We start from the raw sequence: 18,102 nt of genomic DNA, 5'->3' as shown, positions 1-18,102 counted from the left end.
CTGTGCTCTAAAGTTGCCTTGCCTTGGTCAGCAGCAGCAAGAGATGCCCCTAACATTTGTAATTCCTTTTGAGCTACTGCCCTATAGCTGACCTCTCTTCAGTGCCAGACTTTTAAAAAAGACCTTCTTGCCTGTACTCCCTGTTTGTTATCCTCTCTCTCACTAACTCCTCGTTTCACTCCAATCCTGGCTTTTAATTCAAGCAGTTCACTTAACCAGACCTCTCTGCTGGTTGCGTACATCATGGCTCATGTTCTTTACAGCACTTTACTATAAAGCTCACTGTGATACAGGTCTGTGATTGATGGTGTCTCCTCCACCCACTAGATAGTAAGTTTAGCCCTAGAACAGAGGCTGGCACATAGAATGTGCTCAATAAATCTTTACTGAATGAGTGAAGAATACCAGTAAGTCCTACAGTATGTCTTCTGGCCCTTCCTCTCTTTCCCTTCCACTCCCTTCTTTTAGCTCTTTCCTGTGCTTCTGGCCTCTCTCTCCTCTTTCTTCTTGCTTCCATGTTTGACTTCTGCCCTATAGAGTTTTAAAGATTAAAAAACAAGGTAATGTGACATTGATTTGAAAACTGTAAAATATAATAGAAAGTTTAAGCAAGTAGTAAACTAATGAGCTTTTTGGTCATAGTGCATGCGAGTACATTCCTTTGGCTGCTATCTCAGGATCTGCTGTGCTTCATGTCTCATGTCCGTTTGCGTATTGCTTCTGCTCTTTCCTCAGTTGCTGCTGATGCTCGAAGGGCTGGTAGATGAACGGAGTCGGCTCAATGAGGCCTTGCAAGCAGAGAGACAGCTCTATAGCAGTCTGGTGAAGTTCCACGCCCATCCAGAGAGGTAGGAGAGTGACGGCAGTGTTTATCCTTCTATTCCTCTTTAGGTGCAGATGCTCATGATCTCAAAGCAGGGAGAAAAAAAAACAGAGACAATTACTAGGACTACTCAGTTTGTCATTTGTTTGTTTTTCATTTGTTGTGTGTGGATCTCTCAGAGCCTAGTGTTTAAGTCTTCAGTCAGGAATAGTGCCTATCTCATATAGCTACACAGTGATCAAATGAGAAGACTTGTCAGGTGTCTAAAATAATGCCTTGTGTATAGTAAACACTCAGTGTTTTCCTTTCCTTCCTCTGCTCCATGTCCTGGTAGGGGCTGTTCCGTTCCAAGAGTGAGGATATAAAGGGTATTGATACTCAGTGAGTATCACTGAAGAAAATATATTTACCATGATGGCTAATATCAACCCAGGATCACTGATAGCCATCATGGTGAATATATTTGCTTGTATTCTTGATTTTTGGATCACGTATATATCATTCTGGTTCATTTTATATTCCCTTTATTTTTTTTTTTTTCTCATTCTGCCTTCTGCCCTTGTCCCTTTTTCTCTTTCCTAATTTTTATTTTTTTACTATTCATTTTTTTCTAGTTGATTGTTCAGTTTAAGCCTTGTTTTTCTTTCTACTTCAGGAAAATGAAGGCAGAGGAAAGATACAGTAGGACCAGTTGATTGTATTACTTTTTAAAGAATCTCTGGATCTTTGGTCTCTCTGAACTGGATTCCTTTTCAGAGCTCTGTCCAGTCTGGTTACCAAATGAGAGAACACAGATCTTCAATAGCAGTCCTCCTTGGCTCAGTATTGCTTCAGTTTGCATTTAGTTTTTCCTGGGTTTTGGTTTTTCGAAACTAATACTCTTCAAAAAGTAAAATTTCTCTTATGTTGGCTATAGGGGTATGAGGTAAGTCTTAGGAACTATAATTTTATGTGACATTGGCTCACAATCTAGCATAAAGAGGCAAGCTTTAAAGAAAGGGCAGGCCTTGCTAATCTGTCCGCAGTGAAGGATAACAGTGCCCAAACAAAGACTGTGTTCACTTACTGTGTGCTAGCGAGCATCCTTTAGAAAGTGTCATGGCTCTTTGGAAGTATGCGTAGACTCATTACAGTTGATGGCTAATCCGTTTTCCTTCCATGTGGCATGTTTACTCAGCTCAGAGAGAGACCGAACTCTGCAGGTGGAACTAGAAGGGGCCCAGGTGATACGCGGTCGGCTAGAAGAAGTTCTTGGAAGAAGTCTGGAGCGTTTAAGCAGGCTGGAGACCCTGGCCGCCATTGGAGGTGGGGAACTGGAAAGTGTGCGAGTTCGTCACAAGCATGCCTTCTGAGCACTGGCGGGTCAGCCTGCAGCCCAGGATGGAAAACCTTGTTTGCACTAACCCGAGAGCCTTGTCTGACTCTGGCAGAATTAAATGGTGACTTGCTAACGGTAAAACTGTTACAAGTAGCATCAACTACAAAGTGAAACTCACTTTAGTCTATCTGTATGGCACTGTACATATCTATCTCTGAGTTGAACGGTGGAGGTTACAAAGTGTATGTGCACCTTTTAAAGCATTCCATTTCAGTTTTCCCACCCATATTCACTCTTTCCAGGCCCGTCCTTGTTCCCCCATCTCTCCCCGTGGGCCAATAAAGTTTATTCCTCCCCCGTTCTCACCGTCCATTTCATATGTTCCATATCATGTCATAAATGCATGCCTGTGTATTATTTTTGCCATCAGCCAGCTCCTCTTTGAGTGAGAGAAATTTTTTTTAATCAAATAAACGTCTCAAGATGAAAGAGAGATTAAATGTCTATAAGAATGACTTTGCAAAAGTGGTATAATCCTTATCAGAAGGTAATCAAAGCCATGTCTTGCCATAGCAGACTACAAGTATTGGAAGGGTCAAGTCGAAGAGGGGAGGCAAAGACAGTTAAAGTGTTTACAGTAAACCTTCTCCTCTGATAGTGTTTCAGAGTTGATAATTGAATAATAGCGATAGTGAAATTAGATTAGGTGGAATCTAATGAAATTATAAATTCCATTAATATTTTTCCTTTAAACCACAAGAGTATTATGTAGTCAAAACGATTTCAATAAAAACTCATTTCAGTTTTTAAACTTGGAATTTGGTCTTTCAGAATCATGATTCTTTATGTAAAAAGAAAATTTCAAATGTAATGTTCCCCTTTAAATTCAGCATTTCACCAAATTGCTTATTGCAGCCAGAGGAAAGTATTGCTTCTGGTTTTTCATTTGGTAGTGGCATGAGATGGAGTCCTATGTTTTTCATGTTTTAGTGCTTAAACATTACTCCATTAAAATAAGTAATAGGCTTTGAAGTGTTCGAATAGTTTAGAAAGAAAGATCGTAGACCTGGGTTCGTAGGTTTGGGTCATTGTCTTAGTGCTTTGTTACGGCAGCGTGACAGGTTTAAGGAAAGGGGCCCTGGAGATTGTATTTCTGCTAGCTTCAATGTCGAGAGTATAACAATCAGGATTACTTTGGAGCTTTGCGGGTTCAACACCATGAGGTTTCATATTTCTGCTGGTTATAAATTTCCTAGATTAGAAGCTGAGATTGCAGGTTTTAAACATGGACTTTGGTGAACAGGGATTGAGGCTTTCCAGCATCATAAAGGTGACTGAGTACTCTTTCTCAACGAGGGGGAGCACAATGAGTTTTCTGTTTTCCCTCCATTATTCACATGATACTTTAATTTCTTTCACGTTCATGTGTTGACATGGGTTGCCTTACATTCTAAATTCTGTCCAGCTTTCTGTAACCTTAGCCATGCCTGTAACAACAGATAGAGCATCGGTCAAACCAAGGTGGACAGGGAAGAAAATGTTCTACTGGAGAAACACCCTGGGATTTTTCTGATGAAGTATTTTGCAAAAGATTGATAGCCATAAGCCTTCCTCTTAATGAAATGCTTTCCAATTTTCATGGCCTTTGGGGTGGGGAGTCATTTAAGGAAGGGGATGGGAAGTATAAGCAGAACCCTCCACTTTCTTAGTCTTCCAGTCATTAGAGACCCTTCCCTGCACAAAGATTTTTGTAATTTTCTAGAAGGAAAGAGGGGGTAATTGAACTTACAGAAATGTCAACCCAGCAAAGACTAGTCTGTCATATGATTACAAGGCATTTAGGAGGTGTTTTCCCTTAATTTTGCTAACAGACCAAGGAAGCTTTCTAAGTGTCCTGTTAAGATTCAACCACGGGTGATTCTTAGGTTCTAAAGGCTTATTAGTGATTACAGTAATTTCTAATTACTACTCCTGCTTCTATCATCCTCCAAGAGTAGGAATTTCTCTTTGGTATCTTGAACTGTTACTAAGTGTTAGAAATATTAAGGTAGCTGGATGAATAATGAGAAACCTAACTTCCTATTGAAAAATGATCAAAATAGATTAGCGGGGAAAAAGTAAGTGAATTCTGTTCCTGATTTGGATCCTGAAGAGACAAACCAACTTGTGCTACAGTTAATCACCCTTAATATTGGTCCTTGGGAAACATTTTAGATAATTAAGTGATTTTTGTGGCAAAGGATAAACTAAGAGGTTGATCCTGATACTATGGATGTGACTAAAATCTGGAATGAGGCTTGCAAACAGTGCTACCTGGAGAGAGCTTGCTAGTTTAACAATTTTGTGTGATAATTTGGCATCTCATTAGAGAACTCGACTGATGAATTTTTTCTGTAACCCACAGATAGATGATGCTATGATTGGACACATCATTCATAGAATTCTATTTACCACGATATAATATGATTCCATTCTGTCTTCAGGAGCACAGACCCTTTCTCTTACTGGATTATTCTACCTTTGTCGGGCATTTTTCAGCCTTATAATAATTTTAGAGAAAGCATCATGGGCTTGTAGAACCTTGTGCTTGAATTAAAAAAAAAAAAAAAATCTTGAAATGAATGAATTAAACCCAGGCCATGATTAATTAGAAGCATAGAACTTAGAATGAGAAAAATCCATATTGATAGATTTGCTTTTACATCCATTTCCTTTTTGAATAATAGCAAATACACAAAGTAATGGTTGTAAGAGTCAGGGGAGATGAAGTCTATAGTTCTTAGAGCTGTAGAGTTGAAAAGGACCTCTAAGAAGATGTATTTAATGAGTGAAATGGAAGTCCTTTTGATAGATCTTTCCCTTAAACTCTTTTCTGTTGCAGAAGTCTGACGATTATTAGTGCCTAGTAAAAGTCAATGTTTTTCTGGTGTTTTCTTCTTAGCTATTTAGCCAAGTTATCATTTTTTTTTTTGAAAAGGGACGACTGGGCTATTTTAATATTGTCAGTCTTTTGCTTTGATAGGTATGTGCTTATCCTGAGTCTCACCCACCCCTCTCCCACACCCACTTCTCTTCATTCACTGTGGACAAGAGCAGTATTTTTGGTACCTCTACTTCTTTATTCATATTTTAAAAAAGATGTGTCAAATCATTATATACAGTAAGAGATCTATAAAGATTAAGAAAATTGTGACCTATACAGGCTATTCGATCCTAGCCACAAAGTTTCCTGGAGGGTTCTTTAGTATATTCTACTTGCACAGTTTATCCCTAAGTGACCTCTGGCACAGATACACATAAAAGACCTTTCACTTTTATGCTAATTTATGCTAATTTGGTATCTGGTGCTGGGAAGTTTGGTTCACAGATGCAAAACAATTCAAGAAAACTGATGTTAGTTCTGCCTCTAACAGTTTGATCTAGGGTTCTCTGATTAGGGAAAGGAGAAGCAGATGAGACTATACCAAACATTGCTCTTTTCTTTGAAGGATAAAAGTTGACCTACCTACAGTCACTTCCCTTTAGACTGTAAACCTTAAAGGGACAATACTTCAGTTCCTTTGCTTTCCTTGAGCACCTAGTATTAGCAAACTCTAGTTCCTGTCAGGATAAAATTGTTGTTTTCTGGTTTCATGGTCTTTTTTTTTTTTAAGATTTTATTTTTATTTGAGAGAGAGCACAAGCCACGGGGAGAGGGAGAGGGAGAAGCAGACTCCCCACCGAACAGGAAGCCTGACTCGACTTGGGGCTTGATTCCAGGACTATGGGATCATGACCTGAGCTGAAGGCAGACACCCAACCGACCGAGCTGCCCAGGTGCCCCTCATGGCCTTTTTATATGAAAAAGTCATAGGATCTCCACATTTGATGTCCCTGAAAAACTCAAGTTGCCTATTCACCTAGGCCTCCGTAGTAATTCTACAGGTCTGCAGGGAAATGCGACAATCGTCCCATGAAGCTAGGAAGAAATAGTAGTAACCCATGCCCTGACAGTCCACTTTCCATCTTGCCTTGTAAAATGATATTAGAGGTAGAATAAATAAATTAGCTTTCTTTTTCAGAAACTAACATCTTGTGAGATCCGAGCATATAGAATATTTTCTCTCTTTTAAGGTTAAAATTTAGAGCGCTTTTCTTCTCCCTTTGGTCATGAAGAACCATCAGTACTGTAGAAAGAGTAGCTAGGAATACAAAGCTTATATGAGGCAACCTGGTAATAAAAAATAGAAGGAATGAGTCAATGGGACAATACATCAGAGTGGTTTCTGTAGGTTAATCGTTTTTGAGTCTTACAACATTTTGGAATATGGATTTAAGACACCTTCTCACTAGACATTTAGAATAATAACTTTGTTAAACAACTTTATTATAATTAAAAGACAGGCATGTTGCTTTTAAGTAGTCTTGAGTATTGACAAAAGGTAAGTCCTCAACTTCTTTCTATGTAATTACATGAGCCAGGACGCATTTCCCAAATAAAAAATTTGCATTGTAATTTGTTTCCAGTAGAGGGTGAGAAGTGGAAGGAAAACACAACATGTAAAGCTGACAATACGAATTTTACCAGATTTCAAAAAAGAATGATTAAACTTACAAAGTGATGTACTAATTCTTTTTGCATTTGTTTTCCTTTTGCTAAAACTGAAAGGATAAAATAGGAAGTTCAGCAAGAAAATGTTCAATAGAAAATAATATGAAGAATAGGGGTGTTAAGTAGATGAACTAAATCGGCTTTCTTGTTCCCTTTAAAAACTCAAAATTGTCTAGCACATGCATGTAGCTTTGCTTTTAGTATATAACATGAGTATATAGTGCTTCCTTTTGCAATTATCAAAATCATTGCTCTAAAATACCAACATCTCAATCTGTACACTTTAGAGGCATGTGTGTGTACAAGTATTTTCTATAAGTCATGAATTTCTGTTTCCATGAAGTATTCAGTTTGATAATAAAAGCAGTTTTACTTCTGTCACTTAAAATTTTGATCCTAGGGCTGTCGAGAAAAAGTAAAGCAATTTCATAACAATTTAAATGAAGGAAGTGACATGTTAAATGATCCAGTAACTTGGCATTAGATTATTTATAGGACTATTTTCCCACCAAAATAAGCTGTATATTTTCCTCTGGAAATTCATTTCTTCATGGCACTGTGCTGTGTTAAATTGTGTTAACATTTGTGCTGAAATGGAGAGTGTGCTTTTTAATACCTCAGTGTTAGAATTTCAGCTGCTTTAGTTGAGACACAAAAAATTGTTACTGATCCAATAAAAGTATCAAAGGCCAAACAGTAACCACTTGGTTTCATTCTTGAAAAGACCGATGAGAAGAGAAGTAGAGAAAGCTCATGTCTTTTTCTTTGTTTGTTTGTTTTCCTTATAGGAGAATCAGTCTATTGATCATTGTACTAAAAATCCAAGTCAAAGTTAAGGCTCTGGAATGAGTGAATGCTTTTTTTTTTTTTAATTTAAAGATTTTTGTTTATTTATTTCAGAGAGAGAGCCCAAGCAGGGGGAGCTGCAGGCAAAGGGAGAGGGACAAGCAGACTCCCCGCTGAGCAGGGAGCCCGATGCGGGACTCGATCCCAGGAGCCTGGGATCATGACCTGAGCCGAAGGCAGGCGCTTAACCGACTGAGCCACCCAGGCACCCCTGAGTGAATACTTTTGTAATTTGTTTAACTAGAGGAGGGAAGAGGAAGAAACCTGGATTGTTCTTCTCTCAACAGAAGTGAGACTAAAGAAACAGCATCACACTTCCTCCAGAAATGTGAATGGAACTCTTATACCTTAATAACTCTTTCTTGTTCTCCTTGTTGAGGGAGAGCAGTAGCAAACAGGATGGAGATTTGAGGAGCCAGTTGTTCTGGTGGGTGGTTCTCCTCCCGTAAATGTTCCTGGAAAGAAAGGCCTGCTGCTTGTGTTCTTTGAAGGGGGAAAAAAAGAGGCCACAAGCAGGAAGAACTCCTTGACATTACAGAACTTTAAGTCCCTGGAAAATTGCTTTCTGAATAAAGTACAAGCTAGAAAGCTGCCTAAGAGATGTTGCAATCCAAAGACAAAAATACATCCTAAAGGGGATCGACTGCAGACAGCAGTTTTCTTTCCTTCTGTCCAGTGGAAGAATTTTATTTCTTAGCAGAAGCTTACGGAGAGCTATATGAAATCTTAAAGTTCCTTTATGGTCCAGAAGGGAATGGATGCAGAGTTTGACAGGAGAGCTTTTTTGTTTGATTCTGTCATACAGCATCATAATATTTAAGTCAGGGATAGTTTAGTTGGTTCATGACACGACCATGTGAGAGTTCTCGTAATAATGAGCACATGGCAGGTGCCTAAGAGTGAAAGTGAGATGGCCCAGAGGATTTGGGACGAGAGCCTGGTGCTGAGGGGAAGACCAGCTGGGGGCTTTTGGCACCACACGATTACTCATGCTATACAGTTTTCATTCTTTGAATCCCCTTTCAAAATGAGTCAAATAGGACTCCTGCTATGTTCTGAGTAACTCTGTGGGAAATATCACTCCTTTTCTGTTGGTTGAATATAAATAGCTTAAAGGGGAAACAATAATGACTAGAGAGTGGCATTCAGGGAAAAGGGTCTTGTCGTAACCCAGTTTGGGCTCATGACTGAAGAATTAACACTATATGACTTTTCCTCTAAGGCTTATTCATACATGATGGAGTTTTAAGGCAGTTATAATAGTGATGAATCCTATTTGTAAAACACCTGTTCAAAAGAATTCATCCTACTTTACTGACAACTGTTTTTTTCAACTGTCCTGTGAAGCAGAGAGACCAAAAAGTATCATTTCAAGCCTCCTGTTGGGGGAAACAGATACTCAGAAGTAAGGAAGTGCAGATAGATGCAATCAAGATCATCCAGTTACAATATTAGGTATAAAATTTCTCTGCAGATTGCACTTAGGTTCTGTGGCCACCTTTTTTCAGCCCATAGACCGTGTCAGTTTACCAACAACAATAATATTGCTTAAAGGCAGTATTTATTGAGTATACACTGCATGCCAGGCACCATTCTAAGCACTTCAAACGCAGCAAATCCTTTGAAGTTCACTAGGGAACAACTGTATGGAGTGGATATCACTGTTAACCATACTTAGTAAGTGAGGAAACAATTACACAAAGGTTGTGTCTTGCCTAAAGTCACATAACTAATGACAGAAGCAGAAACCAAACCTAAACAATTGGGCTTCAGGGTCCATGTTCTTAATAATTATGCCATCCTCAATTTAAAAATCTCCACAAAACTATCCATTTTTGTTTCAATGATTAAAAGAATACATGTGCATAACACTTAAGTTTTCACGGAAGGATTTACAGTATTTTAGAGGCTTTTATTTCTGTGTAGTTTATCAAGTTAGATAGCTGGTGGAAAATAATTCTCTAAATCTAAAAGGGAGTTTGGGGCACCACCTATATTATATATGGCTCTGAGCCTAGAAATTTGCAAGAACCACAATTTGGGAACCACCATCAAAGCCTCAAATAAAATTTTTTTAATAAAATTTCTAGGCTAACATGTGAAACTTAACCTGGAGATAAAACCTGGAGAAGAAAGTTAAATTTGAAGTGACAGACTCTTACTTTTCAGAGTATCTAAAGTAATAAGCAGTAGATTCACCAGTATAAAGTATAGTACCTATTTGTTTTAGTATAGTACCTTTAAACTAGAAATTTGGAACATTACAAGTTAGTTTGGAAGATGGTGTTTTGTTGCCTTGTAAAAGCTTAGAAAAGGGTATACCCTCAGCAAAGAGAAATTATTTTATTGTCATTGATTAAAAAAAAATGGTAACAGGTCTCTAGTGTCAACTTACAGGGCTTTATGTGGGATAACTTATTCATTCCAATATTTTCTATAAAATTTTTTCAACTTTATTCTAGCCACCGTCCCCCACCCCAGCCTCCAGCATTCTAATTCACATTGGTAAAAGGCTGAGCACCTGTTGAAGCTCCCCTGAAGGAATGACAGCGGACTAAGCTAGCTAAAAATAAATAAGGAAAGCAAAACTCCTATGTAGTAGAATGTTGGGATGAAATGGGAATTCTTACTTTGTTTCCATTTAACTCCCGATTTGTTTCCATTTAACCCCCCATTTAACACATGGTATTGTGTCCCTGAGTGACTTAAAGAGAGAACGTTATCTAAAAATGCAGACATGGTATCAGAAAGGCAAACAAAGGTAAGTGGAGGGCGGTACGTGTGAGATGAGAGCCTTCAAGACCAGTGGCAGGCACTTTTTCCAATCCTCCCTTACCTTACTCCTGGAACCTAGCACAGGAATCCTCGGGATGTGGGGCAGCATGGTCACACAAGCCACCAAGACTGATAACGGAGATGAGTTCAGCTCATCCAGTGGAACTTTCTTCAACCACAGGATCATTCTCTAGCCCAAAGCTGAGGGGAGAAACAATGTGAAAACTATGTTTTCTTAATCTGTCGTTGTGTGGGACATTCATTTTCTTTGCGAGGAAAAAATAAAAGATTCTGATCTCTACTGTTGTACAGGGAAAGATTTTCCAAAATAAGCATAGTAAGATACGGATGTCCACAAGTGAATTAGCATCCTAGATTTCAGGGAGTTGTCAAAGCTTAGGGAGTGTGTTTATCCATCTCTCTGCAACCAGTATTGTGAATGAGATGGTTCTGGGGCTGGTTTGAAAAAGTATTGGAAATCCCTATTGTACACAGCCTGCCAGGGAATTTCTAAGAATGCTGAGTGGTGTAGGTACCTCCTTGTAGGTAGGACCTTATTGAACAGGGCATAGGAACTTGGTCCAAAGTTAATACAGCATCCATAGAATGAGTCGTAAGTTGTTAGGGCAACATGCTTACTACCTTTTAGTACTTTAATAAGGTTGGCCTGGGTCATTGCAAATACTCTGGCATGAACTTGCAGATAACAAGAGATGGAATGAAGGTGTGATCTGCCCCTCTTCACCTTATCTGCAGAGAGGATAGTGGATGCTCATTATTCATCCATGGATGTCTGAGCTCAGGAGCAGGTTCTTTGGTCTTGGAGGAAGAAACAAAGATAAAGATCTGATTTGTCACCAGAAGGAACCGTGAGTTGCCTCTGTCTGAAAGTCCAGAGACTTGACTCCTTGGCACAGCTCTTGTCAGGACTGGCTGTGTAACCTTGGACAAACCATAAATCTCTTTCAGGCACAAGTTACTCAGTGGTCAGAAGAGGAGTTTTAATAGGTTGGTTGCTGAGGCCAGGGTCAGAACTAGATCTCAAGCTTCTCTAACTTGGGCAGGTTCTATAAGACCTGTTCTGTAGACCCGGGGAGTGTCATGGTAGATTTTCGTTGGTGTTAAAACGAATTAACCATCATAAATTCCTCCATTTTCAGAAGAAATCAGTAATGTGGTCCACGGGTCTTAATCTAAAATTGGACGGACAGTTTTTTATTGTAACAGATGTGGAGAGGGGGTGCCTGGGTGGCTCAGTCGTTAAGCGTCTGCCTTCGGCTCAGGTCATGATCCCAGCGTCCTGGGATCGAGCCCCACATCCGGCTCCCTGCTCGGCGGGAAGCCTGCTTCTCCCTCTCCCACTCCCCCTGCTTGTGTTCCCTCTCTCGCTGTGCCTCTCTCTATCAAATAAATAAAATCTTAAAAAAACCAAAACAAAACAAAACATATGTGGAGAGGAAGAAATGCCCTAGCTTTGTTCTGTCCAGTATGGTAGCCATGAGCCATGTGTGGCTAGTTGAATTTAAATTTAAATTAATTTAAATTAAATAAAAAATTTAGTTCCTCAATCATCCTAGCCCATTTCGAGTGCTCAGTAGCACATGTGTCTACTGTATTGGGCAGCACATACATAGAATTGCAGAAAGTTCTGTTGGTCAACACTGTCTCAGACCTTTGCCCAAACCACAAACTGCAGCTATTTGTCCTCCCTTAGTGCAAGACATAGATGTTTGTGCCCTTGGATGACTGTGTCCATCTTTAAGGAATGAAAGAATGTATTAAAACTCATGTGGACAAAGAAGTATGAGGCACCCTTCAGGCAAAAGATGTTGGCATTGAACAAGAGTTTGAGAGAGATGGGGAGGTTAAAGGAAGGAATTAGGAAACACCCAAACTATTCTGTGCCTTGAGTCTTGGCTAGTCCTGAGCTTCTGTAGGACACAGAGCCCCTAGAGGGGTGTTCCTCAGAGATACACTCACCCTATGATCCCAGAGATGGAGAAGTATGAGAAAAGCAGGTCTCCCTTAATCCCCAGGAAATCAGGGACCCTCTCAGTACTCGAGGGTGGGGAAAAGGTTAGTCATGTTGGGCTCATGTTTCAAAAGAGAAAGTTGTTACATAACTGGACTTGCAGGACAGGAAATAGTTCAGGCTTTCTGAAAATAGGTGAGAGGGGTAACTACTCTAACAGCCAGCTCCCTAGGTGCAGGTCTGTGCAGTCAAAGCCAACGAGTATTTTCAGGCTTAAGTTTAAATATTAGTAAGAAAGTATCAGTGATATAAGGCTTTTCTACAGATTTGGCACACTGGTTCCGCCTTCAGCCCTGCTGGCTAGGGGGCCATGCCAATCGGGAAAGGAAGAAATCAGAGGCAGGTGGCAAAAAGCGTAATTTTAGCTGCTGTCTGAAAGTCACCTGTGAAGGGAATCACCTTTCTCTTCTGGACTCACTTCCAGGTGCAGCTGCAGGGGACGATACCGAAGACGCTAGCACCGAGTTCACGGACAGCATCGAGGAGGAGGCTGCCCACAATAGCCACCAGCAAGTAAGTCCAAGTCAGGTTCTGGGTTCCCAGGGTGGAAGGCTCATAGCCCTTTGGGGTCTGGTGGTCTCCTGCAGCCCTTGTGAGCCTAGAGGAGGAAGCTATCTTTTTATAAAAACCACTTCCCAGTCTTCCTTCTGCCCTCCCTGAGCTTCCCAGCCACTTTGCCAGCCAACCCCTATCCTCACTCCACTTTTCTCTCCAATCCACTTTTTTTCTTTTTTTTTTTGCTCTCTCTCTCGCCCCTCCTCCCCACCTTTGCCCCTATGCACCATCTATAGCTATAGCTTCAGAAGAATGTTTACTTACAACAAGACCATGGACAGTTCCCCTCTTGGGTTTTTGTATCTGAAACACACCACAGAAGACAGGGAGTCATCGGAGGGCTGCTTGGGGAGGTGGCAGGCCTAAGACCTGCTTCAGGAGAGTGTTCTCTGAGAACCTCCAAGAGGATTGGAATGCTTCCAAAGCAGGGATCTGTCTGGTGAAAGCTCGTTACACAAAAGAGAAGTCTGTTGGGCAACCTGACAGACCACCCAGGTTGGGACACATCAGTGACCAGCAGGTGACACTTTCAAGAGCAAGCCCCCATCAAACTTCAGAACTTGGTACCCAAGGCTGAAACACTGTTCCCACCAGCCATCAGTGAAGGTGTAACCAGCATGTTCCAAAGCTCAAGAGTTGAATATTCTGGACCTCAGAGATTAAGTCACTGACAGTGATCCCATTGCACTCACTGGCCCTCCTATGTGTCTCCACCTTGCATAGTGACACTTAGCAATCACATCTCCTACATGGACTGTGCCTGTGAGTCTCTGAGTTATTAAGGAGAGAGTGGATCATTGGTATCCATCCTTCTGCAGAAGTAGCTGGGCTTTTCCAGTGGTAGCTTCCTTGGAGCTATTAGAAAAACTGCTGGGAAAATGAGGCTTTCTGGGTCTGCCTCTATATCTCCTGTATAAGAAAAAGAGGAGACCAACAAAAAGAACCTACCTGAGCATTCCTCAAATCTCACTGGACTTGGCATAGTCTTTGGCTCTTGAGGACATGAGCAGTTAGTTGTCGGGGCTACCTCATGTCCTCAACACCATTTCTTTACCTTCTACCAAGATCCCCTTTTTGTTACTCTAGCCATACCTGACCCTTACTTCTCCCTTAAATTCTTGCATGAGTTCCACTTCTCCTTTTGCTTGAACAGCTTCTTCTAAGTCCTCCTAACGAATGCTTATGACTTTAATTATGTATACTGCTGCCTCTCCGGACAGATCCCTCTGCCTTGCACTCCTTAATGTCACTGAGGAGCTTTGGGGAGAAGAGAGGGATCTGCAAGATAAGCAAATGTCCACTCTAAGAGTTAGATTGGGATGTCAGCTGGTCACTGGTGGTTATTGCTGCTGTGGACAGGATTAGCTTCAGAAAAAGTGAACCAGAGACACAGATGTGAAGACAGGCAGATTCCTTCCTATAGCCTAGCATGGAGCAAATGACCAGACCACATACTGAGAAGGTCATTTCAACTCTGGAATAAACCTTTACATTGGGGCATGTGTATTTCCCTTGCAATGGCTGCCCTATTACTTGGCAGAATTACTTAATAAATTATTAGTTAACCTTTGGATTAGGGCTTGACTCATGATAGACAAATTTATATACCTGCTGGATGAAGACTATCTTGGAAAAGCATCATTTTCTTTCCATCACCTTTCCTTGAAAATCAGTCTCCAGTTTTGGGTAGGAGGAACCATGGTGTATGAAATCATTGTAAATTCACTTCAACTTTTCTGGAGTTTGAGGGTGTGACTCTCCTGCTGCCAAATAAATAAAGCTTGTTTTGCCATAACTGTTTTGTGTCTAGATTCTCAAAACTGTGTTTGCTGGTTTCCGGGGAATTAGGCTCTGAGTTCCTCCTTGCTGTGTCTTTGGAAGGTAAACTTTACTCAACACCAAGCTACCTTCCTACCTCAGGCATACACAGACTTCCCCTAACAAACAAATCCCACTTTGTGTTCCTTCTAAGGCAAGAGCTATCTTTTAGCCAAAGCAAGTTGCTGCATCCTTATTTTTAGACTCACTCACATCAGGAAGTCTCAGGTCTGGCTGTGTTGGTGATTTTCCCCAGGTATCTCCCACAAAATCCCATTCTCGAGCAAATGTAAGGTCTGTAATAAATAACTAGGAAATGCCTGTGAAATGAATCAAGCATTGCCTTTCTTCATTTGAACTTGTGCAGTGGAAAAAAGTTAATCAAGAATCAAGATTCCAATGCAATGAAGGAGAAAAAAGTCAGCAGACTTAGTGTGAAGAACTTGAGAAAAAATCATTAATGCCCTTCACTCATGTGAGAACTGATTTACATTGTGAGACATATGTCATAGGGTAAAAACAAAACAACTCGATTCAAACAAGAGATCAGATGTGCACATAGATTTCTGTAAGGAAACCCAGCACACACAAAAAAGGTTTAATTATACCATGGAAGCAATAGAACAGATTAATTAGGAAATGACCAGTGGGGAGGAACCTGTAAGAGATATAATTCCTTGTAAGGGAACCTGTAAGAGACCTAAAGGATTCATACTACCACCACACATACTGAAAGCCCTGGGGTTTTATTTGGGGAAAATATAGAAATATCACCTTTCTATAGATGAGAAAGAAAAACTGATTAAAAAGCTAGATTCTGAGTCATTTTTCATGCATTTACATTTCAACTTTAAAGATAAGTTAGCCTAAAGTAAGCTCCCTTTGACACAGAACCCAGATTAGCCTGGAAACAAATCATAGCTCTATTTTCTAATTTTAAAGTGGGAAATTAGACCAGGTGTACCTTCAGGCCCTTTCTGGCATTGACATTCTGTGGTTCTTAATTTTTTCTTTTTAAAGAAACTAGGTATATTTAAATTAATGGAAGATAACATACATTCAGAAGGCAGTTTAAAAATAGATAGGTATAGCGGGGGCACCTGGGTGGCTCAGTCAGTTGGGCATCCAGCTCTTAATCTCAGCTCAGGTCTTGATCTTGGGGTCATGAGTTCAGGCCCCATGTTGGGCTCCTTGCTGGGTGTGGAGCCTACTTAAAAAAAAAAAAAAAGATAGGCGTCATTAAAGTGAGATTTTTTTTTTTTATAGATTTTATTTGAGAGAGAGAGAGCACGAGCAGGGGGTAGGGGTAGGGGGAGAGGGACAAGCAGACTTCCCTGCTGAGCTGGGAGCCCAATATGGGGCTCGATCCCAGGACCCCGGGATCATGACCTCAGCCAAAGGCAGACGCTTGACCGACTGAGCCACCCAGGTGCTCCGAAGTGAGATGTTATTTTTAAAGAGAAGGAACACTTAGGTTTTAGAGAAGAATAAAGTGCCCATATTCAAAGCTGATGGCAATGTTTATTTATTTATTTTTTAAAGGTTTTATTTATTTATTTGAGAGAGAGAGAGCACGAGCAGGGGCAGAGGGGGAAGCAGACTCCCCGCTGAGCAGGGAGCCCGATGCGGGGCTCAATCCCAGGACCCTGAGATCATGACCTGAGCTGAAGACAGTCACTTCACCCGACTGATCTACCCAGGCACCCTGGCAATGTATATTTTAGTTAAATTAGTTGGAAAGGGTTTATATAGAAAGGTAGCATCACATAGTTAAAATGAAGGGTTGAGGTCCTAAATTTTCAAAAGTGGTTTTATCCAGTCCCCCTTTCTTTATCTTGTCCCAAGTGCTTGGTGGCACATGCGGAGATAGGCCAGTCTAACTGAACCTGGCAGCAGAGCCAGGGAGACAAATGTCAGGCTCGGAACCCTAGGAATGCCAGGGAAATGAGCAACTGTGTCTATGCATCTTTCTTCATTCTCTTTCTTTGCAACCTCAACTGCTGTTCTACTAAACGCCATGGCACATACATATGGCGCACCCATGCTGTGAATTGACTCTACCCATACAGCCTAGGTCTCACCATGCTCAGTTACAAGCAGAAGTTTATGGCTTTGTGCCAGGCCAAGCAGCTCTCTCGATCATTGATCCATTGAAGCTGCTTGGGGCCCTGTTCTGTTCAATGTATTTGTGACCTGAATGAAGGTATAAAGCATATAATTAATTCTACAAATCATCCCCAACTGAGTGGCTACTACTTGATTTATGGAGATGCACATAAAATATTTTGAGGACTTGGATCATTGAGAAATGATTCTGGATAGCCAGAATGAATTTACCAGCGACAAGTACAAGTCACACTATTAATACTGATAGAAGAAACCGCATGAGCCAGAAATAGCTGTGGGAGAGAGGTGGGAAGCTGGGAGATCAAAATGCACCCGAAGCTAAGTAGAACCCCAAAGTGCAGTTACGGAGAGGAGAAAGAAGCAACGTGGCATTGGGATGTATTAAGATAAATATTGGACGGATGGACAAGAAATGCTTGCACTAAAATACTTAGTCATACACTGAGTGGGTTCTCATACCCAGGTTTTGGTTTCTAAACTTTTAAAAGTGTGGGGGAACTTGGAGAGGAACCCAAGATGAACTGTAAGAAAGTCTTTGTTTTATTTTTTTTAAGGTTTTATTTATTTATTTTGACAGAGAGAGAGAGAGAGACAGTGAGAGAGGGAACACAAGCAGGGAGAGTGGGAGAGGGAGAAGCAGGTTTCCTGCTGAGCAGGGAGCCCGATGCAGGGCTCGATCCCAGGACCCTGGGATCACGACCTGAGCCGAAGGCAGACGCTTAACGGCTGAGCCACCCAGGTGCCCCAATAAGAAAGTCTTTAAAAAACTCTCCTTTGAGGAAAAGCTACGTGATCTGCTTGAGTTGACGCACTGAAGAGTAACTTCAGGAGTATCCACAAAACATAGAAAAGTGTTGGGAAGTTATTTCCACCTTTTTTCCTCTCGGGTGGTGAGATTTGTAGAGAGAGTTGGCCTGGCGGCATCAGCACAAGGGTGATAACCAACAAGTGGGCAGGTGGCCTCACTTAACTTCTCTGTAGTTATAGGGTGGGATTCTCCTGCTGCCGGTGAAATTAAGCTGCTGTTTTACCTGTAGCTGAGTGCCTTCCATCTTAGTCTTCCTTTTTAGGGCCTGAGGTGCAGGCTTGGCCTTATGCTTTGAGAGCTGGTGTCTCAAACTGAGATCTTTGTAGTCAAGGACTCGCATGTTGTGACGTCAAGGAAGTTTCCTGTCTTGTAAGAAGTCTCTCAGGGGACTCTGTCCCCCAGGAAGAGA

The 18,102-nt window shown here is 41.0% G+C and overlaps 1 protein-coding gene across 25 annotated transcripts in view; it reads left to right on the top strand.

Moving 5' to 3' along the window:
* The window catches only part of PDE4DIP (phosphodiesterase 4D interacting protein), a 205,742-nt gene that overhangs the window by 152,746 nt on the left and 34,894 nt on the right, over positions 1 to 18,102 (top strand). For 24 of the 25 annotated variants that reach the window (XM_078072541.1, XM_078072540.1, XM_078072545.1 and 21 more), the window contains 3 exons: positions 736 to 848; positions 2,001 to 2,128; positions 12,810 to 12,898. In XM_078072541.1, coding sequence (XP_077928667.1) covers positions 736 to 848; positions 2,001 to 2,128; positions 12,810 to 12,898 — 330 coding nt within the window. Of the gene's footprint in view, positions 1 to 735; positions 849 to 2,000; positions 2,129 to 12,809; positions 12,899 to 13,176; positions 14,730 to 18,102 lie in introns of those variants that run through there. The other variant, XM_036090089.2, reaches the window with a different exon arrangement.

The sequence above is a fragment of the Halichoerus grypus genome, chromosome 5 (assembly GCF_964656455.1).
Source record: "Halichoerus grypus chromosome 5, mHalGry1.hap1.1, whole genome shotgun sequence".
Classification (NCBI taxonomy): Eukaryota; Metazoa; Chordata; class Mammalia; order Carnivora; family Phocidae; genus Halichoerus; species Halichoerus grypus.
The sequence above is the reverse complement of the archived record's forward strand: the minus strand, read 5'-3'. Positions and strand labels throughout refer to the sequence as shown.